This window comes from Leguminivora glycinivorella, chromosome Z (genome assembly GCF_023078275.1).
Source record: "Leguminivora glycinivorella isolate SPB_JAAS2020 chromosome Z, LegGlyc_1.1, whole genome shotgun sequence".
NCBI lineage: Eukaryota > Metazoa > Arthropoda > Insecta > Lepidoptera > Tortricidae > Leguminivora > Leguminivora glycinivorella.
Window position 1 is genome coordinate 28,616,094 of NC_062998.1, and position 27,172 is coordinate 28,643,265.

The 27,172-nt window shown below is 39.3% G+C and overlaps 2 protein-coding genes across 2 annotated transcripts in view; both read right to left on the reverse strand.

Moving 5' to 3' along the window:
- Nucleotides 1-2,569: 2,569 nt before the first annotated feature.
- Nucleotides 2,570-7,715, reverse strand: LOC125241148. The gene is made up of 6 exons (XM_048149485.1): nucleotides 7,571-7,715; nucleotides 4,962-5,129; nucleotides 4,520-4,728; nucleotides 3,748-3,976; nucleotides 3,181-3,363; nucleotides 2,570-3,049 (listed from the first exon to the last, which is right to left on the reverse strand). Exons 2-6 carry the CDS (start codon nucleotides 5,122-5,124, stop codon nucleotides 2,712-2,714), a joined length of 1,122 nt encoding a protein of 373 aa, XP_048005442.1. The 5' UTR covers nucleotides 5,125-5,129; nucleotides 7,571-7,715; the 3' UTR covers nucleotides 2,570-2,711.
- Nucleotides 7,716-10,196: 2,481 nt separating this feature from the next.
- The window catches only part of LOC125240825 (protocadherin Fat 4), a 59,798-nt gene continuing 42,822 nt past the window's right edge, over nucleotides 10,197-27,172 (reverse strand). The window contains 14 exon segments of the mRNA XM_048148951.1: nucleotides 10,197-10,705; nucleotides 12,205-12,392; nucleotides 13,249-13,445; nucleotides 14,792-14,940; nucleotides 15,908-16,028; nucleotides 16,724-16,829; nucleotides 16,832-16,925; nucleotides 17,700-17,846; nucleotides 18,754-18,942; nucleotides 20,014-20,202; nucleotides 20,941-21,168; nucleotides 21,871-22,071; nucleotides 22,375-22,574; nucleotides 22,867-22,956. Coding sequence (XP_048004908.1) covers nucleotides 10,628-10,705; nucleotides 12,205-12,392; nucleotides 13,249-13,445; nucleotides 14,792-14,940; nucleotides 15,908-16,028; nucleotides 16,724-16,829; nucleotides 16,832-16,925; nucleotides 17,700-17,846; nucleotides 18,754-18,942; nucleotides 20,014-20,202; nucleotides 20,941-21,168; nucleotides 21,871-22,071; nucleotides 22,375-22,574; nucleotides 22,867-22,956 — 2,177 coding nt within the window. The 3' untranslated portion in view covers nucleotides 10,197-10,627.

The window sequence follows — 27,172 nt, forward strand, 5'->3', positions numbered from 1 at the left end:
ACTTTGCTAGAGTCCCTCCTGAGTCTTCGAATAGATATTTCCCCTTTGTGAGGAATATAATGTTGTATCGTTACCAATAATTTGTTTGCTTGTCTTGGCTTTTAGTTATTCCTGTTTACTTATTATCACGATAGCATATAACTACAAATCATTCTCTGTAGCCCATAATTGGTCCTGTTTTTTCATCATTCAATTATTTCGTGAATATACAGGACTATGTAGTTTATCACTTAAGTACTTAAATTTATTTATGCTTCGATGCCTATTTGTTTTAGAAAAGCTTAAATATACACACAGAAAGGGCTCCAGTAAAGTTTTTACCTATACCTAAAGTACTTATCTGTACAACATTCTTTAAAAAAACTTCTTTAAGATTATACAATTCTTGTTACTTATCAAAGACTTTTTGATAGGAGAAGAGACGTATAGTCCAAAAATATATGACGGTCTAACTAGATAATGCTGCGTTGAGTCATGTTTTGATATCACAGGATAGTGAAACGATTTATTTTTCTAAAACTGCAAGAAATTGGTCTTACTTTAGACATCTTCTACAATCAAAGAATCTTTGATATTTATGTATTTTGTGGATAGTAAATCGGAGTTAGTACTTCTCTCTATATTATTTATTATTACCGCGGTTTCACTTCAAGTGTCTTACTTTAATACTTACGATTTGGGACAACGAGTTTGGATTTTTGTAACAATGATTTGTTTTATTTATTTTTTTATTTTTAAAGTACAAAATCGCATTTGGAGCTAGCTTTATCAATCAAGCGTTATTAATAAAATACCTATACTAACAAAGATGACGATTACAGCAATAATAAAGTGTCTGACTAAATGTTATGTACGAGTATATTTACAACGCCTCTGTTCATGTTATAGTCGGCTAGCGTCTGATATAGAAATATATTATAAATAAGTTTGTAAGGTACCTTGGCGAAAATTCGCTAGATATTTCGTACACAGTTCATTTAGGACAAAATTTAAATTTTAGTAATTTGTCCTGATTTTTGAGTACGTTCTGAGTGACTAAAGCGACACCATAGAACTGACTGTTTCTCGTAGCTTCCTGTTCTGTGATAACTTTGTAACATCACGCGTTAGTCACGCAATTATTTACAAGTGGTCATTATATCGTTTATGAGTGATTGTTCAAAAGACAAAGTTCTTAATGCATATTGGGATCTACTTGAGCAGTTACATATCCTAACCCACCCAATAACTGCTAGCTTTACGTTTAAACTGAACTTCAGCAAAAGGAAATAAACAAAAGTTTTCAAATAATCGTCAATGTTATTGCCTCAACTTATAACAAATGGACCCTTAAATTAGACGTATCTCGGCGCACTAATTAGCAGTGTAAGAAAGGATTCCGATCTCAACATAAGCTAGGTGAGATCCTAATCACCTGTAACCGCGGCCGTTGCACCACGTACTTGTTTACGTTCCTGCGCCTCACTTGTCATCAATTGGAATAAGGACTGTATCGATAAGTATAAGGACAAAACAAACCTCGTCTAAATGTTGACATGTGCATAATTTTATATTATTATGTTCCGAGAGTATGATCTGAAGGTATTGGAAAGCACTATTTGATATAAGAAGGTCTAATTTTTATTTTATTTTAGAGACTTTATGGTACTTTCATTAAGGTCTAGCAAATAAATTTCGGACAACCCCTATCTGGCTTAATTTGAGAATATTTCATTGACTGTTTGTACGATTTCAACAAACAAAGGTTAATATGCTGCCAAAATATATTCTTTAAGAGTCCTCTTCATGGTTTTTCAATTGGGTACTTGCAGAATAAATGCGGTGAATTTATATAATTAAAAAAAAACGCTATTTTGAGCAACGTTCCGGATTGTCGTAAATTTTTGATGCAAGCAGGATGAGAGAAACAGATAAAAAAATTAGCCATAGGCCAAAGTCTAACTGACATTCACGGTGTTTGAACAGTGCCTAAACCAAATCGATATAAACAGTGTATGATAGTTAAATTCGACATCAAAGTCGGAGTTAGAGGAAGCACCATGCCACATTCTCTAAATGGCCGCCATACACAGATCCTGAACTTTATTTCTTAAAAATAACTATGGCTAGACTATGTCCAGATATTCTGCTTTGTGGATCATATGTCGTTGAGGTTCACACAGTACAATTTTTTTTCGCAATCGTATCGTTTTTTACGCACTTTGTGAATTTTCTAGTAGCATTTGTCCGGAATCGTAATTGTTACTCGGGAGGATTAAGTCAATACTGTCTAAACCACTTGCTTTACGTCGAGTTTCTAGGACAAAATGTGAACCTCATTATGTGCCTTATTAAGCCTATGTCATGTTTTAAGAAAAAAATATAATAGCAAATAAATACGGCTACTCAAAGTTGTCCTCATACTTAACGATACAGTCTTTATTCGTAAATCCATAGCCCTTCTGAGTTATGTTTCAGAGTTCGTACATGGTGTTTAGTGCACGCGGACTAACTAATAATTTATTTTATATACGTTATTTTGTTGTGATTCTTGTAACTTTGTAAATATTATAGAATAATAAGTCATTACTATAAATAATTTGTTTTATTTATAAATAGGTTTTATCTATACATCGCTATACATTTATTTTAACATTTATGATAATTCAGTCTTCTTGTTAAATTTAAAACCAACATAAATAAACTGGATTGCGGTTGAAAGCTTATATATATTAGGACTGAGTGGAAGGCTTGTTGGGAGTTTCAGTCGTGATCTCGTTGGTAAGTTTGTTTTTGGATACAGTTTCTATTTCGTTACTGAGTTTGGCTTTGTCCTCTCCTTTCTCGCAGACGTATCTGTGCTTGAGTCCGCAGTCCTGGCCCCTGTAGACGTAGCTGCGCGCCGCGGGGTCGTGGACTAGCGCGAGGCAGCGGCCGTCGCCCACGACGGTGACGTTGCCGGCAGCGCCCGCAGCGCCCGCGGCGCCCGTGCCGCCCGACACGGGCCGCGCAGAGTTGGACCAGATCCACAACAGGCCGGGGTTTAGCCCGCCGGTCCACCAGTCCAGCGCTGTTAATGTTAGTAAACACATATGAATATTACGTACCCGCTTAATAATAATATCAGATTCGTTGTGAATTTTGAATTGCGGCGCTCAGTGGCAGTTTAGAATGTTTTTTTAAGCAAGTTTCAGTGAATACCTTTGATCTTGTGATCGCTGAGCAAGTGCGCGAGCAGCTGGCGGCGCTCGGGCTCGGCCTCCAGCTCCAGCAAGTTGGAGCGCAGCTTGCGGCACGCCAGGTTGGCCGTCTTCCAGTCCGCCCCCGCCGCAGAGAAGTGGTAGCATGTGTCGCCCACTCGCGTGAAATTCGCCACACAGGGATCTGAAGAATTACGGATGTTTTAGACCTGATTTAGACTGCGTGCGAACGCATGCGATTTTAATTACATTGCGGGCTGTGGAGGTTAAATACATTCAGCACAGCCATCAAATCCGCAATGTAGTAAAACTCGTATTCGAGTTCTCGTACGGCTCGTACCGTCTAAATGGGCCCTTAGGTTAGTTCTGTCTATATTCTGTAAAATTCATGAGCCACTTGCCACTGTACATACATTTAATGTACATATTGTGTTAATGCATAGGTAATCCTTTTCCGTCCTGTCATGTAATGAGGCGTAACATGCTGCGCGAGAGGCGGGCACAGAGGGTACCTACACCTACACCCAAAAGCAGCGAAATTTTAGTCTTTTAATGTATATAAATTTACCTGGATGATGATTAGAACCGGCTACCAATACGTGCATGGACTCCTCCAATTTTCTCAACCTCTTTTCCATTAGATCAGCTCTATACACCAATTTTTCAATAGCGGAGAGCAAGTATAAGTCTGTCTCTGTGACCTGCTTTCGTGGAGGATCGTCCAACCTGTCTATGGAATTTGGTCGATTTGGCTGCTGTGGATATGCTGGGATCGGTTTGTTTTGCTGCGGAGGCGTCTGTTGGATAAAAAAAATACTTAAGCCGTTTACGGTTTTAGCATTAAGTTCGTGAACCCAAAAGAGAACTGCTATTTTTAATAAAAATTGTACCGCAATGTGCGTGGAAATATATAATGACTTGCCATCTGACATCAAATGTTTGCCATTTAATAAATTTAAGCAAGCCTTGCATGAATGGTTATTAAATAAAATGTTTTACTCACTCAAAGACTATCTGACATAATGTATATAAAATAATACTTAGGTATTGTAGTGAATACTTAGTTTAAGAACAATATTTGCATGCTGTTTGTGGACGGTTGAATAAGGAGAACATTTTGTATTATGTAACACCTGTAATCTGACCCTATTCACGCAAATAAATGATTTATGATTTATGTGATATTTGTCGTTTCAAGGCAAAAAGTCCTAGATATATAGGTTTGTCATAAGGACGCTATGACAGGTTATTCCTATAAAGATGCAAACGAATCTCGTTCTTACGGTACAGCAAAGTGGACCTTTTGACTATACACATAGGTATTAATTTATAATACGTACATATTCGTAGCTGGGTTTAAACTTATCCTTATAGGGATTAGGGGGCCGATTGACTATTTTCCCGGGGCCTGGCGGCGGCGGCGGCGTGGCAGCCCACTCCTCGTAGGGCCGTGAGCCCGCAGGCCGCGGCGCGGGCGGCGGCACGAGTGGAGTGTCGATTCGGTCCGTTATGTAGTAGCCCGACGACGGAGGGAGCGCCATGATTCTACCTGTTGGATTCAATTCGCACCATGGTATATGAAGATATAGATAGATGGTTGATGGTTGCTTGAAACGTAGGTAGGTACAATGCACGATGCATAATCTAGCTAGCGCAATTTTATATGTATTTCATGATTGATAATAAGTTATCTGTTACCATTTTCAGGAAATTGTAGTTAGGGAATCAAGAGGTGAAGGGCACTCAGTTTTAGTTACATTCATCCAAATATGTCTAACGCACCTTGCCTGCCCGGGCGTTCCCCGGCGGAGATGGCCCACTCCTCGAGCAGAGCGCTCCATGGGCCGGGCCCATCGACATCGCATGTGTCGTCGGCAGAAGTGAAGTTCGACGAGCGCACGCCGGTCACGGCGGCTACCGTGACTACCAACAACACCAACTTCATTATCTCTGAAAAAAAATGAGGCATGCGTCATTTAGGTATGTAATTAATACTGATACTTCGTTCCCAGATCATACAATTGGCCAATACGTGAAATTGAACCGCCTTTTGAGTGTTCAGTGACCCATTCTAGGGTCTTACTAAGAGATGGGAAACCCGTAGGACATCAATATTGAGACCGACCGCTTTAGGACGGTACCTACTAACTATAAGTACTTAAGTAGTGTTAGCTGGAAGGTGTGTGTAGCAAGTTGCATCATAGGTTCTAGTGTTGTGCGTCACGTCGAGGTCACGGCAGGCGGTCACGTCCGTCCGTGGCGCAATGTTATGTAACGCACAGCGCAGGCGCGCGGTGAAAGTTGCACAGGGCATCCGCCTGCGCCGCGCCGGTGTAAACAAGGACCGAGTTTCACGATATCCGCTTCGTGCTAATAGTGTAATTGAAAAATTCCACGAATACGGATTAACTTTACAAGAAGGAGAAATAATAAATAAATAAATATTATAAGGACATTCGTACATAGATTGACTAGGCCCCAAGGTAAGCTCAAGAGGGCTTGTGTTGTGGGTAGATACTTATTCAATGATATAAATAAATAATTAAATAAATACTGGGGGACACCTTACACAGATCAACCCAACCCCAAACTAAACAAAGCTTGTACTATGGGTGCTAGGCGACGATATACTTACTTTACTTATATACATAAATACATACTTATATCAAGGACGATTACAAATCGTTCTTGCTTATATACATAGAAAACAGCCATAACTCCGGAAAAAATATTCTGTCCTCATCACACAAATAAATGCCCTTACCGGGATTCGAACCTGAGACCCCTGCCTGCTAATGCTAAGCCGCGGCGCTAGGCCAGACCGGTCGTCATATATAGAAAAAGCCCATGACTCAGGAACAAATGTCTGTTCTGTTGTTATCACACAAAATAATAATAGCCCATATCGGTAGTCGAACCAAGAACTGTCGGTTTAGCAGAAGCAGGGTCAAACCACTAAGCCTGACCGGTCGTCAAAACAAAAACAACTTATGATTTAAGGCTTGTTGAACCACTTTTGCCATTGCACATATTACTATAGAGTCCTCGTCGTCCCTTGCAAAACAAATACCTACTTACATGCTAAAACCATTTTTATTTCCACTTTAATATACAAAGCCGAAAAACTGAAATTGGCCGGCTGGCTCATAGGATTCCAGAAAAATGAATCCTATACTGGGTATTAGGATAACTAACTTCGTTGTAGCGGCCGTCGAATTTGACTAGATTTAAGATAGAAAAGCCTACTAAATTACGGCATCAATGAACGCGAATCACGAACCTTCGCATAGCTTATAAGTATTACAATACACTTGCCATAATACCTATGTTATAGATTAGACTTATTTAAACGAGACGTGTACTAAAGCTTCAGCTTCGAGTACGTAAAGTGTTTTTTCTACTCCCGTACTGTTATTCGTGAGTTACAAGGTCGTGCATAGAACTTTAAAACCCTACATAAAAGATGTCAGGACAAGTCTATCTAGTCTATACCCTGAAAACATTTAGTAGCAGTCGCACGATATAGCTGTTTTACAGTTCAGTAAATACATTGCTACCAACTTAACAAACCAATTCGCAGAGTCGAGACTCCTTCGTTTTCTGCTGCGTTCATTGGCGACGCGTCGAATCGCATTCAAATGTATAGAACTCGATTCAACTCGGCTCGATTCGTCTTAGTGGCCAGGCTTCAAAGAACCATACCATAGACAGTTTTATTTTCATGTTTGCACTCAAACTGCATATTCAAAATGGTAGGCGGTCCACCTAGATAACTAAGATGACTGAAAGTAGGTATTTGTTGAATTTATAATTTTCTTTCAAAATAAGTGCTTGGTCGTAGAAAAAGTATTGTATGCAACGGTGTTTAACTGAGTCAAAAAATGCTCGTGGCGTCTTTATTAACAATTTTCGGCTTCGCCTCAAATTGTTACCCACGCCACTCACCTTTTTTGACCTCTTTTAACCACCAGTTGCATAAAATACTATATGCGGTTCTAATTCATGAAAATATCTACTCTTATGTGTAGTAGTAATATGTAGTGTATTTCGAGCACGATGTGTACGGTTACATGGTGGATAACTGCGTATTATATAAGGTACGGTTAACTCAAAATTATATTCAGAGGCATTTGTCATAGTACCCATAGTAGGCACAGTGAGCTGCGAAAGTGCATGGAGAAATAGTGAATGAATTCATTGATAAATTCGTCATGCAGTTGTATTTTTATTATACACAAAGGACCAAAATGACAGATATTTACCGGGTGGGTTACATAGAATCCAGAACGAAGTGAGGATTTTATAGTGGAGTGATTCTCTAACAGTCCAATGTAACTTAAATAAGCATTATAACATCTTATAATTAGAAAGTACTTATCATTTGCGCTCACCTATAATTTATTCCAATAAACGGAACGGATGTCTCTTCTGTCCAAAGACAAGCGTGCGATCAGCGTCGGATCACAAACCACTTTTACCGCGAATCAAAGAAAAGTTAATACGTAGATATCGTGCGCTGCGCACCACTCTCTCATTATATTTGAACACTTATCATATGCGTGGGGCTCGTATTGTTCGTAAGAGGGGGTATTCGACATAACATCTTGACCACAGAACTTAATTTAGATAGAAGAAACAAATTCATATATTTGTATAGGGGCCGAGCGTGTCAAATTTTGTACTGAAGTTGATTCTTGCCTGTAATTTTAAATATGTCTCAGGCTCTTGATTGTTCATAATTTTTGTGTTGTTGCAATTGAATATCACGTAACGAGGCATTTTTTATGTTTTGGTTGACTTCAACTTACAAAAATTGACGCCCGAAAGCTGCAAGCTGCGAGTAAAGACGGACAACTCAGTGGATTTCACTGAGTTCATTTGACACGCTAAGTAGATACGTTTACTTGATCTATGGTATATATGACATCTGTGATCTTGACAATGGAATTACTTATTATGAAAGTTAAATGTCATGTCAGTCCGACTGACTCAGTCGAAACCGCGATGAGTAGGTAACAACTGCGGGAAAATCATCCTTCGCATTCGTTTGACTGATCCTGATTTAAGAGGTCATTGCAGTATGTACCAGGATACTACTAGTATGAACCGTGCCATTGGCTTAATAGCGAGTGGAGCGGCCGCTCTAGGCGCCAAAAAGCAACATGGTAAAAATTAACAGACAGTACCTACTTTTTTTTGTAATGCAAAAGTAGTTTATCAGGGGCGCCAAAATTATATCTCGCTCTACCCTGATTGAGTGCTCGGCCGGTACTGGGAATAGGTATTCTTTTTTGTGCTTTTCTACACCGATGTAGGTAACATAAGTTATTTCCCGGATTTTATTGGACATATTGGATTAATAATTTATACCTATAACTATTAATATTGAGAAAGCGAGCATTGCTCGGAAAACGTATTATAAAAAACTCAAAACGCGTGTTTGTCTAGAAATCAGGCCTAACCAGATAGATTGTTCGTCCCCTAAAACATGGTGGGGGCACATATCACATTCATCAAAAAACGTTAAGGCTGTTTCCGAGATTATCAATTAGAAACCGGTGTGTAGTGGCAAGCAATGGTTAAAAAACAAAAACAAATTGTTTCAACAAAATATTTAATAACAGTCAAAACATCACTGAAACTTAATGCACTACGTCTTATGTACAAATCATAACTCTTAACTCTCATAACACTATATTCTATCAATACATTAGATCTGATGGATGTTCTAAGTCTAAGTAATTAATTAAGTATGTATCATCACCACTATGTATAAGTAGGTACTAAATAACAATTAACACATCTATGTACACCATAGATTTAAAGGAAAATTGTACTTTATGATGTCAAAGCAAGCTTTTATTTTTAAACAAAAAAGTTTTAGAAGTTTACTATTATAATGGACGACTCACCTTAAGGATTCTTAATGATATCAAATGTGGATAAGAAACTATCGTACTTTGTAAACATGTGTTAAACGCAAAAATAAGTCACGGAGAAAATAAAGTACTTAGTAAAACTACCTCATAAATTATAAATCGTTGTAGGTATTTTACAGTAAAATCAAATATAAATTTAGACAATAAGATTTCATTTACTTGTGTCAAGGCTTCTGCAGTGGCGCCCATCATTTGAGGCATGGTGCCGTGTAACTACGAGTACCTACAGTAATCTGATTGCAATGTATCTATTGTATACATAATTATGCATTTCGCTAATTTGGCCTTTACTATTTATTTGGTGCTAACTGTATCTAGAAATAATTGGTGAAACTTATAATCCTTTATACCTAAGTCAGTAACCTAAAGAGGCAATCGATAGACAATACCTTGTTAACATATAAGGAGATAACAAATTAGCTGCCAATATTTCTATTACTGATCTTTTTTAACAAATATAAAAACAAAATTCTACTTTCAATACTAACCTGTTAAAAAGATAATAAATTGAGACATCAGCCATCACTGGACAGATTCTAGAAGTACTCTTCTTTAACATCTTGCCAGTTGCACATTCATATATTTTTTTTGTTTTAATTCGGTAAATAAAAACAAAAAAAAATGAAAGAAAATGTTCCATAAAATATGTTTTTTAATTATTTTAATATGTATAAAGCCCTATCTCGAATATATCGTCACTAAATTATAATAATTTAAATAGGTACATAAAGTAATATCTTACAAAAAACATTTGGTTAGAGGTAATCTTCTTTCAATATTAAAATAATATGACTGACAAGCTACATTAAAACGAGTTGATATAGCATATCTATCAAATACAATATAATTATATCAATATACAGGAGTGTAAAACCAGGGCGAACAATAATTATTCCGTCTCAGTTGCATTGAAAACAAAACTACATAACACTAGGTAGTGTTACAGTGTTTTTATAACATGTTTAAATGTTGTATCAGAGCGCCTCATGCATGTACTATCAGCTGCAAAAGTGCATGGAGAAATTATGAATAAATTCATTGATAAATTCGCCATCCACTTTTGCAGCTGATAGTACAAATAAAGAAAATATATCACAGCGTTTAATATAATGTAATTATACTAAACTTGCAAGTACTCGACCGATTTTAAGACACCATGTTTATTGGATGCATCTTAAATATGTTATTTTTAATATTAGTATTGATTGCTTACAAAATAATAATCAATGATAATCAATATCAAAATTTATGATACATACATGGTAAAACTGTAACATTTAACTAATGAGAAAAGGTAGTTTATTGAAGATTGGGTCATTGGGACCCAATAGCTTATATTTCAAAATCGTCTTTGCATGTAGTATACATATGATTTGGAAGACAAACATATCCACAATTCATGTTAAATCATTATTTCACTTAGTGCTATACAAGAATCACTTTTGATCTCTGCTAGAAAGTATGAAGTTATAAACGCTGACTATTATTTGATACTTAAACAGGGTCAACTTAAAAGTAGACGGTAAGGTTCATGTGCTCGGCGACGGCCGGGTTGGTCGCTTCGTTCACCTCTGCTTCGCCGCTCCCCTGTCGACGAGAAGATAAATTAGCTAAAACATTACATGATTAGTATAATAGGCTACTTTCCTCCTAGTCAAATCAGCTACTTTTTAAGAACTGTCAAAACGATTTTGTACGACTTGCTAATATGGAATTAATATGAAATCGAATTGAGTGACGTCACGGTCAACTGATTTACTTTATATATTTCTATCTGATTTATAAAATATAAATTGGAGTTAAACATAACTTCTGTCCCTGTTTTCCTTATAATTATTTGATGCTTTATTTCGTGCAAGGTATAAAATTGTACAGTCAAGTTGTCTATTACGTATATAGAGCAGACAGATTTTTTGTGATGTAATATTTTACAGTCAAAATAATTGTTTAGCAGCGAATTAAGGGACCAATTTTAATATGGTGGCAGGTACGTCTGACCAAAAAGAGTAGACATTAAAAAGTGGCAACATCGTAGTGTTGTACCCGTTTTCTCACACATATTGATTTGAAAAGGATGACAATACAATGTTGCCACTTTTTAATTTCTACTCTTTTTGGTCAGACTGTAGTATCTTATGAATTCCGGAAGCACTTGTTTTGTTTTTGAATTTAGAGCTCTTTGTAACACAGTAAAAGTTCACAATAGATTTTGATGCCGATGTTAATAAATAATTATTACATAGTGGTTTAAAAAATGCAACGTATGGACAAGGACGTAAAGTTTTTTTTTATTTTTTATACTACGTCGGTGGCAAACAAGCATACGGCCCGCCTGATGTAAAACGGTCACCGTAACCTATGGACGCCTGCAACTCAAACAGTGTCACAAGCGCGTTGCCACCCTATTAGAAACTTGTACACTCCCTTTTGCTGTGTTAAGTACACAGCAAAAAGGAATGTACAAGTTCTAAGGAGGGTTCGGGTTGCCGACGACTCAAAGGACAATAGACGGAACAAGTTAGTTCCGTAAGTCCTCCCGTCATCAGCACACCGCACCCTCGTTGAGCTCTGGCAGCCTTACTCACCGGCAGGAACACAACACTATGAGTAGGGTCTAGTGCTATTTGGCTGCGGTCTTCTGTAAGGCGGAGGTACTACCCCAGTTGGGCTCTGCTCTAGATTCGAGCGAGACGATATCCGCTGTGCTGTGCCCTACCACACAAAGCGGAATATCATTCGCTATGCCCTACCTCCTCTCTAGTAGACTAATAAACTGAATACTTTTCTTCCATTTAAAACCAATTTTTAAAGCAGGTGTTAATTTAAATTCTGATCTGAGGAGGATAAGTAGCCAGCCTTAGGGTCTGTTCGGAAAGAGAATAGTGAAATTTATGGGATTCAGTACATTCTCCAAGGTGTTACTCAATTGCACAGCTGAAACCGTGGAATTTTACCATTAAAATTTGTCATGTCTAGTTGGAAACCTGTTGTTATCTTTAAGCGCCCGCATGTATGGCGAGCATCCGCCCAGCGGGTATCTAAGAAAAGTTTACGAGTGCCAGGCGGGGGTTTTCAGGATCGCATACCTGGTCGCCGTCGTCCCAGCTGAGTTTCTTGACGCGCGCGGGGATGGTGGCGCTGGGCCAGGCGACGCCCGAGCGGCCGGCGGCGCGCTGCAGGTGGTCCGACATGAGCGCCACGCTCGGCGCCTCGGGCGGCGCGGGCGCCACCTTGCCCTTCGGCACCCGGGCCGAGTGCCGCGTCACCGTTGCATCTGGACACAATAATTACCACTTATTATCATATCGAAATCTTTTAGAGCTTGGTACTTTGTTATTCATTCGTCTGTCAAACCTAAGGAACGCGGGGCAGTGAAAAATAACCAAACTTCTAAGACAGTGGTGGGCAAAGTATGGTCCGCCACCGTGCACCGGTCTTTAAAAATAGTATCTAATATGGCCAAGACTGTAGTAAAATGCATTTTTGGTGTAAATCTGGCCCGCGTCTAAAATTTCTTCATATTTTGGCCCTCAGTGAAAAAGTACGCCCACCTCTATTCTAAAATAACGCGAAACAAATAGAGCCGTTTATGTCATAAAAAAGGAATCAAAAATATCCCATGAAATGGCATAACTATAAATTACTTTTTATGAATTCTTTTTTTTTACATTGGGGAAAAGCTTTTACGCATGCCACCCGGTCCGGGGGAACCAGGGATGCTGACAGACTAACGAAGCTTGGGCTACCATCTAAAACAACCAACGATTTCGGTTTCCGCCTTGGGTGGAGTGTGACAGGGTCACTATTAGCAATTACTGTTTTTTTTTTCAATCCTGGATTCACCTTGAACAAGCTTAATTTTTCGATACAGGATTAGGGCGTAAATAGGTAGAAGATTTTGTACACGCCATTGACAATGGCGATCAAATATATGAAAGAGGCGCATTCCTAAGGACACAGTCTAAGCTCGTGTAGGTGAACGCGTACCATGCTCGTATGAGTGAGATTTTTGACAAGCGTTAACTATGAGGTAACCGATAACGGGTGGGCGGCACTTTCAGCGGGGAGCAGGAGTGGGCATACTGTAAGATAGTACTGTTTATTATTATAGTGTGGTAGTAGGTACTGACTCCTGGAGTGCGTGGCGGGCGGGTCGCGCAGGTCCAGGCTGCTGGTGGAGTTGGCGAGGATGGTGCTGGCGCCCGCGCTCACGCTGAGCAGCGAGCCGGAGCTGGCGGCGCCCAGCGCGCCCGCCGCCGGCTTCTCCGGCACCACGAAGTTGCTCTTGCTCGGGGCGGCGCTGGGAGACGACTTCGCACGACGACTACTACAACATTCAACAATATATATGTTAATATATAAAAATTAAGAATAAGCATAAAATTTATTAGCTAGCCTAAAGGCTGATTTAGACGGTACGAGATCGAGTTTTATTACATTGCGGCTTATTGCATTACTTGCATTGGATCGGCCGACTGAATTGATGGAACCTCAACAGTCCGCAATGTCACTAAAATCGCATGCTATTTCACGCGCTGTGTAATATGTCCTTGAGGCATTATACCAAAGGTGCTAGCGCTATTTCCTCGTTGTGTTGAATGCTGATTGGGTGTGCAAGGCAACCACACCAGCTCTCTTCGGGCATTAGTTTCGTGAACCAGACGCTTCGCTATTTCTGCACAAAACTTATCCGCATTCGAATCCCATGGACGTACAAAATGGTATACATTTAATCTTAAACAATTTAATACTAGAGAGCGGACACATCGCCGACGATTACAGCATACAATAAAATTGTCGTTGTGTGCGTGATGACGCGATTGCTTCGTGCATTTGGCATGTACTGTGTATAATACGTATTATACACAGTGATATGGAAATGATGCCCGTGTATTGAGCAATAGGCCAATAGGAGCGTCCTAGTGTGTGTGTGTGGGTTCAAGAACTTGCGACAGGCGTATTCAATACTAATCGGCCGGCATGTCCTATCGTTCTTCCTGTATTTGTGGTATATGGTCTCTACCGAGGCCACACCTCGGACAATAGCGATCAAATACAGTGCGTAAACGTAATAAGGGCGATAAATGAAACCAGGCATATAATTCAATATTGTTATCATTAATTAAGAGGTGTTTTTGAGTTACTCTTAATTTTCACCCCATAGTGAATTTTTGAAAAATTTCCCAGCAGCAATGTACTGTAAACGTGGTTGCGATGACAATCAATGACAACTGTCAACTAGCGTTTAACGCGAGTGTGTTTGCATTACGTTGCGGGCCGAATTAATTTGTATGGATAAAAAAAAATCAATTTTAAGTAAAAGTTATCTAATTCCATTGTTTATGTCCTATACTCACCACCGTTAAGAGGTTCGCCCGTATTAGGTTTACACCCTGTATATGAAAGAGGCGCATTCCTACACACACAGTATAAGCTCGTGCAGGTGAAGGTACAAAGAGATGTATCCATTTTTACACCCTATTACGACTCACTGTAGTCACTCTTTGTAGTCGACTGTACCAAGCTTGTATGAGTGAGATATTGATAGGTCGACTGGTCGGGTTTTTGACAGGCGTTAACTGTGAGGTAACCGAGAGCGGGTGAGCGGCACTTTCAGCGGGGAGTGGGAGTGGGCATACTGTAGGATAGTGTGCCGAGGCTGTTGTAACATACTTTCGGTAGACGTAGGCGAGCGCCACCGCGATGAGCGCGAGCAGCACGAGCGCGCCGAGCGAGAGCGCGCCCGCGAACATGAGCACGCCGCCGCTGCGCTCGCGCGCCAGCAGCCGCGCGCGCACGTGCACGATCACCGGCACCGACGTCTGGAACATAAATAAAGGCTCATTTTATGATACTGATGAATGTGGAAGGAGGAAGCGGAAGCGGAAAGATGAAGAAAAAGTGGATGGACTGTGTGAGAGATGATATGAAACGAATGAAAGTGAATGGTGAGATGACGTCCGATAGAGAGGTATGGAAGAAAAAGACATGCTGTCCCGACCCCAAGTAATTGGGACAAAGGGCAAACAAATAGTGATTTATGACTTGTTTGAAACGCACAGGACGATTGCGAGGCCTGGCAGGCAAGCATGGTCGCGCGATAAGTGATAAAAACATCAGGCCGTAGGGATATCGCAGTTACAAATAGTGCGATAGGGAACGCCTGATGTTTTAACACTAAACTTATCGCACGACCATGCTCGCCTGCCTGTTGTAAGGTGTGGATCGTACGCAGATTGAGATTGATGTGTGAAGTAGCTAGAATGGATCTGATCTGATCAGCTTGAAATAACCGATAACGGAGAAGAAGTACGTATGTGGCACGTAATGAGTAGGGATGAATGTCACAGAGGCAGCAAAAGAATATCTGGAATGAATATTTATGGAAGCAAAGCATAGACCTAAAAAACGAATGTAGGATTGTGTGAAAGAGGATATGAGGGAGAAAGGAGTACGCGCTAAATTGACGAGAGATGGGGGGGGGGGGGAGGGGGAATGGCAGACAAAAACCCCCCCGACCCTGCATAATGTAAGGGTGAGCGTGGCGGCCGGCCAGGATCTTTGAAGAATCTCGCCCGCGTCGTTTATTTTATTATGGATAACGTGTAGATAGAATATGGCGGTGGCCACGATAGATATATAGCATTATCTGTCACGGCGGAGAGCCGGGGTCAATAGCGGTTACTAGTAGTTGAGCGTGGCCAGCGCGTTCTGCCGCATGAACATCTCGCCCGCGTCGTTTATTTTATGTACACCTTGGTTCTATAACGTGTAGATAGATGGCGCTACCTGTCGCGGCGGGGAGCCGGAGTCGATGGCGGTGGCCACGACGTGCAGCACGCTGGAGTTGAGCGTGGCCAGCGCGTTCTGCCGCATGAACATCTCGCCCGCGTCGTTTATGTAGAACATGCTGGAAACAAATGCATTTCAACAACATGTGAGGATACGGTTTTAGTTACTTGCTTTACAAGAGGGAAATTTGTTGTATTAAATAATCACTTCAAAAATATAATTTTGAGTGCTGCGAGGATTTTTAGGCAGGCAGGCGATTAGTCGCATAAACTGCACACTCGTAATTGGTTGATGTCCTTACGAAGTAACATACACTGATAATACATATTTTTAAATTAATGGAAAAATAGAAAAATTCACACCTCCGGCAGGATTCGAACCTCAGTGGCGCAGTCGGGAGCGTGATGGCTCCGGCAAAGCCCGAGGTCGTAGGTTCGAGTCCCGCCGGAGGTGTAAATTTTTCCATTTTTCCTTTAATTTTAAAATATGTAAAATCGCTCGCAGACGTTTCTGCATGATAAAAAACAAATATACTGATAAGTCAATGAGTCGAATAGAGTGTAGACCTGGCATCGTCAGAGCCGCGCAGCGTGAGCGTGACGTTGTCGGGCAGCAGCTCGCCTCGCTATATCCGCTGAGGTGTCACAGAGAGCATCATATACGTAATACAGTCGAGTGGTAGCGGTAGTACCTGGCGTCGGAGCCGCGCAGCGTGAGCGTGACGTTGTCGGGCAGCCGCTCGCCTCGCTATATCCGCTGAGGTGTCACAGAGAGCATCATATACGTAATACAGTCGAGTGGTAGCGTTAGTACCTGGCGTCGGAGCCGCGCAGCGTGAGCGTGACGTTGTCGCCCTTGTCGCCGTCGAACACGTCGAGGCGGCCCACGGGCAGCAGCCCTCCCCGCCCCCGCCCCCGCCGTCCGCCTCCACGCGGAACTCGTACTGCGGGTACTTGAAGCGCGGCTCCCACTCGTTCACGTTCACCACCGATATGTTGATCGACGCCGTGTCGTTCTGCAATATAGTCACGCCTGATCCCACGAGGCGCCATGAAACCACTCAAGCTTCAGTGCCACTCTTGGCAAAAAAGGGGTCAATAGTTTAACCTAACACATACATAACTCTGTATAATCAGATAAACTCTACGGACCAACCTACCTCGGAACCATCAAGAAAAAGTATGATCCTCTAAATGGCGCTAATATTTCACAATCTCAACAAATTTCAACTTAAGAATATAGGCCAAATTGTCAAAACTTGAAGGTCAAAAGATTTAATCCTGTATCGAGATATGGAGAAATTTTAATAGCTCGAAGTGCAAATATAAGTATTTGTATATTATATAAATATATGTATCGTTGTCCGAGTACCCACAGTACAAGCCTTCTTGGGCTAACCGTGGGGCTCAGACAATTTGTGTAAGAATGTCATATAATATACATAATATATATGTATAATTGTATATAATCTACACAAATCTGCTCAGGGTACATTTTCTTACTTTTGTTCGAGCCACAGATTTAAATAGATGAACAGCACCAATTTCCAAAATATTAATAACTTACTAATGTATCACCTAAAACCTTAGACCACTTGTCCTTTGTCAAATTACGGTAGCTCAGGTATTAACAGTCACAAATGCGCTTAGCATTTCTCATCATTACCCACCTGGGGACCCACAGATTACTAATTCGATGGGCATGTCATGTCAGTTATTTGGCCCTGTCCATCTTCACCTGTGGGGTCTGTCGGCCCTCGAGGCATAGCTCGCATGGAAACAATACTCACATAGATGCCGTCTGTGACCATGACTTGGTAATAGTAGTCGGGTGTGGTCTCGTAGTCGAGCGCGCGGCGCAGCAGCACCTCCCCTGCGCTGTTTATAGCGAACTTGTCGAGGAAGCTCCGGTCCGACACGTAGAACTGGAAGGGCGGCTGTGAACAATTAATAACTTAGCTGGTAGGCATTCTATATAGTAACAGAGGGATTTTCTAGGGCCGAAGTCACAAAACGAAACGAAACTGAGTTAGTACCTGTATATTTGAACCTATTTTTGTACCGTTCTTGTCTGAGTATTTTGTTCTAAGGCAGTAGCAAACCGGTGTTTAGGAAATATTTAATATTAATATTATAAATGGGACGTTAACGATAGGCGAAGTGGAAGGGAATGACACGGAAAGCTGACCCACCACCATGCACCATGGGATTCATAGCTTGGACAAGAGAGAGAGAGATTATAAATGGGAAAGTGTGTGTGTCGTTTGTTTGTCCGTCTTTCACGGCAAAACGGAGCGTCGAATTGACGTGATCTTTCTTAACCCCCACTTCCCTAAAATGTGGTGTGGACGCTTGTATGGAACATTCCGCAATTATTGATTGCATCGCGAGCGAAGCCGCGGGCAAAAGCAAGTTTCCTATACGTCAATATAAAAGAAATACAACTAGCACAACTTGTATGAATGTTAATAAAGAATACTGTTTTTGTAATAAGAAGTACAGTACAGTCTCGATAATCCGGCACTTCGGTGGGCCGAAACGTTCAATCCAAACCGGCACTAAAATACAGATTCAAGTGATAATTTAAGTGCAAGTTTACACATCTATGCGTAAATTATCAGTCTGACTTCACTTTAAAAGTGACTAAAAATCAGATAATGATCGTAATGTTTTTTGAGCTTATTATTTTAGCATAGTCTTTTTATGCGAAATATTTAAAAAAATATGGAAATATAAGGAAAATGGCTCTAATTTCCCGTAATCCGAATTTTCCTCTAATCCGACACCTCCGCCGTGTCAGCAACAGTGGCGGATCATCGAGATTATACTGTATAGAGTACATACCGTCTGGCGGTCAGCGGGCGGGTCGGTGATGAGCGTGAGCAGCGGCGTGCCGAGCGGCGCGTGCTCGGGCACTCGTGCGGCGAAGGCGCGCCGCGCGAACCGCACCGCGCGCCGGCTCAGCGCGCCCGAGCGCCGGCTCACGGCCAGCGTCGCCAGCGCGTAGCGGTCCGCGTTGTCCACTTGGGTGGCCTACCATGTTACTTTATTAGATAACTGCTTTAGAAGATAGATCATAATTATAATAACTTTTTAAATCGGGACTCATTTACATTTTAAACTGACCTCCAACGCTTCAAGGACGGTGTTGACCCCGTGGTCTCGGAGAAGACTGGCTTGAAATGACATCAACACCTTCTGACAGCAGCAAATAATACGCGATGAAGTCCCGATTTCAAAAGTTAATAATCGTGAAAGTTTAAACCAGAATTTAGATCATACTCTTAAAATTAACTTATCTACACGTGAAGGGTAACAACAGGGGCGGCTCACTCCGCGATTCTATCGCCGCGCTACAAGTACACGCTGGCGGCCGCGAGTTCGCGGCCTACTCAGGGGTGGCGCGCGTTCTCACGGAACGCACTTTCGCACTTTCTATTGTTAATTTACGTCGCGAGTTTTTTTTAAGGTTTATATGCGATGTCCGCGTGTTAATGGCTAATAATGGTTAGTTAAACAGACACCGTGAATAAAATAGGACAATCTTACACAGATCTACTATTGATTAAGTCCCACGGAAAAGTTCAAAAAGGCTTGTGATGTTGGGACTTAAACAAAAATATATAAATACTGTACGAGTATATACCTAGAATGTACCAAGACTTGAATATAATACTATAACATTTTATCTGAGTATATTAATTCGTTTTAATCCATAGGCAACCCTATCGTCCGACGCTGCGCACGTGCGGCTCGTTTCTTTGATAGAATTTTGTAGGCATTTAAAAAGGCGGCATTTCGTGAACATCAAAGCAGTGGGCCTTCTGTACTTGTACTATTATATATTCTGTGGTAACAACTGCACAAATCTAGGATATTGATAGCCGAGCAAGAAGTATATTTCAATAATGAACATAAAAAGTGCCATTGAACGTTGGGAGGAATGGAATTTAAGACATAAAGGTTAAACAAATTTTGCCACTGAGTGAACGGTCCCCGATCACCATCCCCTGCTTGTCGCCCGTCGCCGTGTAGTACAGCGGGGCCTTTCTACCGACGTCCTATTAGAAATGACTAAGGTAGAGGCACAAGTGGTAAGCTTACTCTTATAACGACGGTGACAGGAGCGCCAGCCTCGAGCAGCTGCCTCGTGGCCGCGACCCTGCCCGACTCCCGGTCCACAAGCACCATCTCCCGCTTGTCGCCCGTCACCGTGTAGTACAGCGGCGCGTTGATGCCCACGTCCTGATCCACGGCCGCGATAGGCCCGGGCGCGGTGGTCAGGATTATACCCTATGTACACAATGCACAATTATTCAAACAAACAGTAAACAGTGATGTGTCTTTAATCGTGCATTTATGTGTAATATCATCATCATCATTTCAGCCGTTAATCGCCCACTGCTGACCATAGGCCTCCCTTCGTGTACGCTCCTTATCCCGGTCCTGGGCTAATCTTATCCAGAGGTGCCCCGGAATTTTTCGAATGTCGTCCACCCAACGAGCCAACGAGCATTTATAAGTGTAAGTGATGGTACTAATTAAAATTTGTAGGATAGGGAGTGTAGATATATGTATGTATGTAGTGCCTGTAATATTATGATCTCAAAAGAAATTGTAATGAAATAAAATTAAGGTCGATTAATTTTCTAATTTAATGTCATATTGTGTCATCATCAATGGCCTAACATCAATAATATGATGGGTTAAGCAGCGTCCATTAGATTGCGGCACATCCACAAATGCCTAGCGAGCCCAATGCGAGAGCGACAGCCGCGACCGCAAAGCTGGCAGGAGAATGTGGGCATGTCCAGTGACAAAGGTTAATTAGGGCGCTGGTGTCTTAATTCTCGCCTAGAGTGAAGAAGGTCAAACCATGCTTGGTCGTGTCGTGTGCAACTATTCCTTAGATACATATCTATACCATATTATTTGTTTACTTATTTATATTATCTTTTGTAGTATGTGAATTAACAACAAAACAAATATTAATAATAGACAGTATAAAATTATGATTTTATTCATAATTACCTCTACAGCATCATCAGGGAGGAGTGCAGTGTAATGATCATGAGTAAATTTTGGATTCTGATCATCTGCATCAAGCACCTCTACAAAGAGGGTGGTGTCATTGTGCAAGGGAGGCCGGCCCTGATCCTGGGCCCTCAGGGTCACTGTGAAGTTGCTCAGGGTCTCATAGTCTAAAGGTTGCTTGACTATCAGGACACTGTCAAGTTCATTTGCAAATCCAAAGTATTCCTGCAGTAAAAGTAAAAAAGATGTTCAAGATTTGTCATTTAGAAACTAAAACATTTTATTATAATAAATAGGATACATGCGCAAAGTGCATAGTTGCTTTTTTTTTAACTATAGATACAGTAGGTAGTTATTATAGAATTGATTTGTTTCCTAATATAACATAATACATTCTTTGTACAAAATAATTTTCTAGTTCACCTGGTTACACTTCCATTGCCTTGTTATATTTTAAATTTATTATAATTTTAAGATTTTATTTCAGATGGTAATTGCAGCTGGGTAAATAGTGTATGAGTGATCTTACAGTTGAACACCAATAACACATGTGCATAACACATAACATGCAAACAAATGGCTATGCTCTATTACATTACAGTTTATTGCTCACGCTGCTTCCAATAATTCACATCTCATAAGCAAGTGCTCAGTTCGCTTGCGCAAGTAATTCACAATCCTTATCATTATTTCATGCATCAAATTAAAACACATGTGTAACAACAGAAACACAATACAATAGAACACTCGCTAAGCATAGTTATAGTGGCTCTCTTGGCTGATATTTGTTAAAAATTATATATGTTAGGTTACACATGAATGATTAGGTCTTCTAAGTCACAACCAACTATTTTGCAAGGCACTTATTAGCTATCATTGAACATATGCTTAGATAGCTATAGAAAAGAAAATTATAAAAATACAAACCGAATTTGGTCCTGGCATAACTGAATAATGAATTGTAGCATGGGGTCCGGGTTGGTCAGCATCGGTGGCTCGCAGTGCAGGCAGGACCCGAGACCCCACGGCCGTCAACTCTGACAACCTCACGTGGTATGGAGATCCCACCCATACTGGAGCATTGTCATTCACATCCCACACCCTTACAGATACAGGAATTATAAAACTCTGAAATATATTAAGACATAATATTAGAACAATTTAATTAAAATAAAAAAAATTGTTTCATTTTGTATGTGCCGGTGAGCCTCACAGAACAACTATATTGATAGACCACTTTTGAATGCTTAATAATTAAAAAAAATATGTGACTTCGCACAGGCACCACATTCATTCTGGAGGCACCATTGCCTCCAGAATGAATGTGGTGCTAAGTTCCAAGCACCATAAGGAACCTAATCCCATAAAATGTTACAATGTCACATATTGTTTCAGAATAAATACTCATATGGATGGAACATGATATCTTACAGGGTCAGTGGTTCTTCTTCGATCACATCTCACATTCACATAAATATTTGAAGGACCTTGTCTCTCTTCTCTGTCAAGAAAGCGTAATAGGGTCAAGTTTTTAGTGCCCGGAGCGATGCCCAAGGCAGCATCTTTCTCTTGCAATTTGAGTGATATATTGCCATTATCTTCACTTGGGTCGCCATTGACACTGAGAGTGCCTGAAAATATAAGCACATAAGTAAATAGGTACATAGTATGTGAAAACTTAAGAATTTGTTTTTTAAATATAATATGATCTGGCTGGATAGCTGTTACAATTATTACCTATGAGTGACTTAAACTAAGTTTATATTAATTGTACTGAGTGGCAACAACTGTGGCAACTAATAGTCACATGTGATTTTAGGAGTGTGATAACGTTATTTTGTACATTTTGATGTACTTAATGTCATAGAAATGGTAAAACGTGTAAAAAATGGAATAATACATTTTAGTATTTAGGAGACATACCTATAACGCTTCCAACAGGGGTATCTTCGCTGATAAAGAAGCTTTCCACCGCGCCACCATTCATTAAGTAGCAACGGCTGTCTTGAATAGCTGCAAAAATACCTACACATGAAAACAGCACATAATAACAGGATCATTCTCATCACGTCATATGTTTGCTATAATTAAATTATCAATATCATGTACAAATTAAAAATTGTAAACAAAAAAAAACATACATGAAAGGCTTTTTTTATTTAAAATCCAATGGCCTGGATGCGAGTATTTTGCCAATAACAAAACAGACTACTTTTAAGAAAAAAAAACGCGCTTGCAAATGTTGGATTAAATAAGAGAAATTTGTTTTTCTTTGACAAAATATTATGTAGAAAAGAAAGAAAATAAAGACGCGAAATTCAAATGTTCTATGGGAGTTAAACCGGTTTACCCTTGAATCGCTGACAGACAGTTGTTCGAATATTAATTCAAAGACAATGTTTCAAATAATATCATTTCATCGACAGTTCATATCGTAGAACAATCGACACAAGTAAAATCAAACCGTAGACTTTTATTTCGTAGATAAGTTATTCCGAGTATACTTTATATCGTGGTATTCCATTTCGTGATTTTTCATTTCATTTTGTTTTGCATTAAATACAAGTCATTACGCATAATATTATTTCAATTATATTTTTTCTAAAATTTTACAATTTTACGACAAATGAGAAAGTTTTGTAATAATACGTCGAATAAATGAATTGTGATGTTTTGTAGTTCTGCTATTTGAAGTACTTTGAAACGAATCAGCGATGAAGAAATATTAGTTGAATAGTATTTATAATAACTAAGAAAACTTCAAATAATAAATAGTAGTTGAAACAAAATTACTCTGTGGTAATTCCCACAGGAGGTCCTTGGAACAATAGGAAGGCACTTTGGATTATCCGAACGTTATTTATTTATAATTTATTTATATTGATTTACAAATCATGTTTAACGTGTCGAGTCCTGTCAAAAGAGTGTCGTTTGAAAACTCAAAAGTCTGCACATAGACAACTGATATTCCAAACTTAAACTTGGTCAAGCATGAGTCGATTGCATATACAACCTTCCCAATAACACACCCCCTCAATCGACTCTGCTTGAAGCGTTAGTACATACTTTATAACTTTTATCTAATACTTTACAACTTTTATTTAAAAGGCCACAATCTCATTTCCAGAACAATATTTCAAAAACTTTCATCACATTAGTTTACCAAAAACAAAAGGTTTCAAAAAAAATGTTATCATCCAATATTCATTATTACATATCTACATGTACTCACATATAATATAAACTCCCACTAATCGACACATCACTACTAATATATAAATAAGTAGTTAATTATTCAGCTTCTCGCCTCATATTATTCTTTATTCTCCCACTCGATACATCGCTACAAATATATAAATAAACAGTTAATTATTCTACTTCTCGCTTTATATTTATCTTTATTCTCCCACTCGATACATCGCTACTAATATATAAATTAACTACATCTATCTCCCTTATTTATTCCACCTCTCGACTCATACTTATCTTTATTCTCCACCGCTCGATACATCATTACTAATTGCCAAATACATATTCGATTATAAAATTTACGTATCCTTCCCTTCTCTAAACAAATACTAAAATACTAAAAATTATAATAATATTTGGAATAAATAAAATTTAGAAAAAATACTTAAGGATAACTTCAGAACACTGTGTAAATAATGACTATTAAATGAATGTGTGGTTTTACTCTTTTTTTCAAGTTGTTTGTTGGTTGCTTTTATATTGATTCACTTACCATTAGTACACTTACACCCCCTTAAGTGAATCATTATTAAGCACCCCCTTAATTCTAACTTTATTTCATGTTTCCAGAATCCTTAAGTTTTCTTTCAATACACATTCCTGTATTATTTTTACACACCCTATAAAAAACTTACATACTACGATAATTATAAACAAACCCCGACATGAACTCACATATACTAAAACAGTAATCTTCGTTGACATTTTTCAAACTTTACAGCCGGTAAACTTTTAGTTAGTATATCAGCCAGCTGTGATCCCGTCGGACAGTATTTAACTGTAATCTGATTTTCGTCAATTTTCTCTTTTAGGTAATAGTATTTTACGTCTATGTGTTTGCTTCTTCTCCCCATGATTCCTTTTTTCATAAGCCAAATTGCAGATTGATTATCTACTCTCATCTCAACTTCTAGTTTTTCCTTGGTTATCTCAAAAATCAGATCCCTTATGAATAGTAGTTCTTTACAACATTCTGCTGCTGCTATGAATTCTGCTTCTGTGCTGCTCAGTGCGACTACTGATTGTTTTCTTGAGCTCCATGCCACTGGTCCACCATTCAGCCAAATCACAAAACCAGAAGTGCTGCGCCTAGTGTCTGGATCTCCCGCGAAATCCGAATCACAATAACCCCTGAGTACTTTATCATCTTTATTAAAGTGAATCCCTTTTTCTGTTGAGCCTTTCAGGAATCGCAAAATTGTCTTAGCATTATTCAAATCATTTAAATTTGGAGAATTTTGATGCCTCGAACAATAACCCACTTGAAAACTAATGTCTGGTCGCGTTTTATTCGAAAGATATAACAATGAGCCTATCATCTCTCGGTAAAGCTCATGAGACTTAGTATCAACCTTTACTGACGGATGCTGTTCTATCAGAATTGTTGGACATTTACATTCTTTGGCATTGTTTAGGTTAAATTTCTTAATGATTTTCTCACTGTATGTTTTCTGAAAAATTTTAATCCCATTTTCATCTTGCTTAATGTCCAAACCAATGTAATTGGTGACTTCATCTAAGACTCTTAGTTCAAAAGCCTTTCTAATTCTTTCTATTATGTACACTAGATCTTCTTCTTTCTCTCCAAGAACTAATCCATCATCGACATATACCGCAAGAATAATCTTCCTTTCACCCTCCAAACAAAAACGCATTGATCAAGTTTCATCTGCTTGAACCCCATCTTTATTAAGAACTCTGTAAACTTAATATTCCACATTAGTGGAGCTTGTTTCAGACCGTATAAGCTCTTGTTTAGTTTGCATACTTTGCCTTCTTTGTTGCTATAGCCTTTGGGTACCTTCATGTATATACATTCTTTCAAGTCTCCATGTAAAAAGGCTGTCTTCACATCAAACTGTTTCATTTTTAACCCTTTTGCCGCTGCAATAGACAGTAAGATTCTTAAAGACGTACTATTAACTACCGGACTGTACGTCTCGTCATAATCTATTTTGTACTTTTGTTGAAAGCCTCTTGCAACTAGTCTGGCTTTATATCTGCCATCAGATTTTACTGTAAAAATCCACTTGCTAGTAACTAATTTTCTTCCTTTTGCTTCCTGTTCATCCACAAATGACCACGTCTTATTTTCTTCAAGTGATTTAATTTCTTCTTTTATTGCCTTTTTCCATTTATCCTTTTCTTTTGATTCTATTGCCTCCTCGTAGGTTAACATTGAAGCTTCAGTATCATAATTCATTAAATAATCTTTATATCTATCAGGTAATCTGCGGTCTCTTGTAGGTTGAACTCTTCTATTTTGATTAACGTCACTATCAATATTTTGATTTTCAATACTTCCAACTCGATTTTCAACTTCTTCGTTATCAAAAAATTCTTCATTCCCATCATAAAATACTTCATTATTTTCTTCTTCTTCAATTGTTTCTATTTAATTTGTTTCATTGTCTTTTGTTTTATCTTCATTTGTTTCGCCTTCATTTATTTCACCTTCATTTGTTTCGCCTTCATTTATTTCACCTTCATTTGTTTCGCCATCATTTATTTCGCCTTCATTTGTTTCGCCATCATTTATTTCGCCTTCATTTGTTTCGCTTTCATTTGTTTCATCTTCTTTTGTTTCACCTTCTTTTGTTTCATCTTCTTTTGTTTCATCTTCTTTTGTTTCATCTTCTTTTGTTTCATCTTTTGTTTCATCTTCACTTGTTTCGCTTCCTAATCTTCTTAAATGAATAACACCTTCTCGAACATTCTCTGCATTTCTACTTCTTACTTTTCTTTTTAACATATCACCTTCTCGACTCTTCTCTATATTACTACTTCCTCCAACTCTTCTTGATGTACCTCCTTCTCGACCCTCCTATCCATTGCTACTTGTTTCAATTCTTCTTAATGTATCTCCTTCTCGACCTTCATTACTGTTGACTCTTCTGACCTGATTTTCTTCCTGCCTGTTTATTTGATCTTCATTTTGTGTTGTGCCTTCTCTAACTGTATCTTCAGTTTCTTCGTCGAT

Excerpts from the sequence above, each read along its gene's own strand:
- LOC125241148 (XM_048149485.1), bottom strand. The coding sequence starts at position 5,124 with ATGAAGTTGGTGTTGTTGGTAGTCACGGTAGCCGCCGTGACCGGCGTG. Across the intron at positions 3,977-4,519 it reads TTAAACCCAGCTACGAATAT|ACGCCTCCGCAGCAAAACAA; the intron begins GTACGTATTATA and ends TTTATCCAACAG. Across the intron at positions 3,364-3,747 it reads CGGTTCTAATCATCATCCAG|ATCCCTGTGTGGCGAATTTC; the intron begins GTAAATTTATAT and ends GTAATTCTTCAG.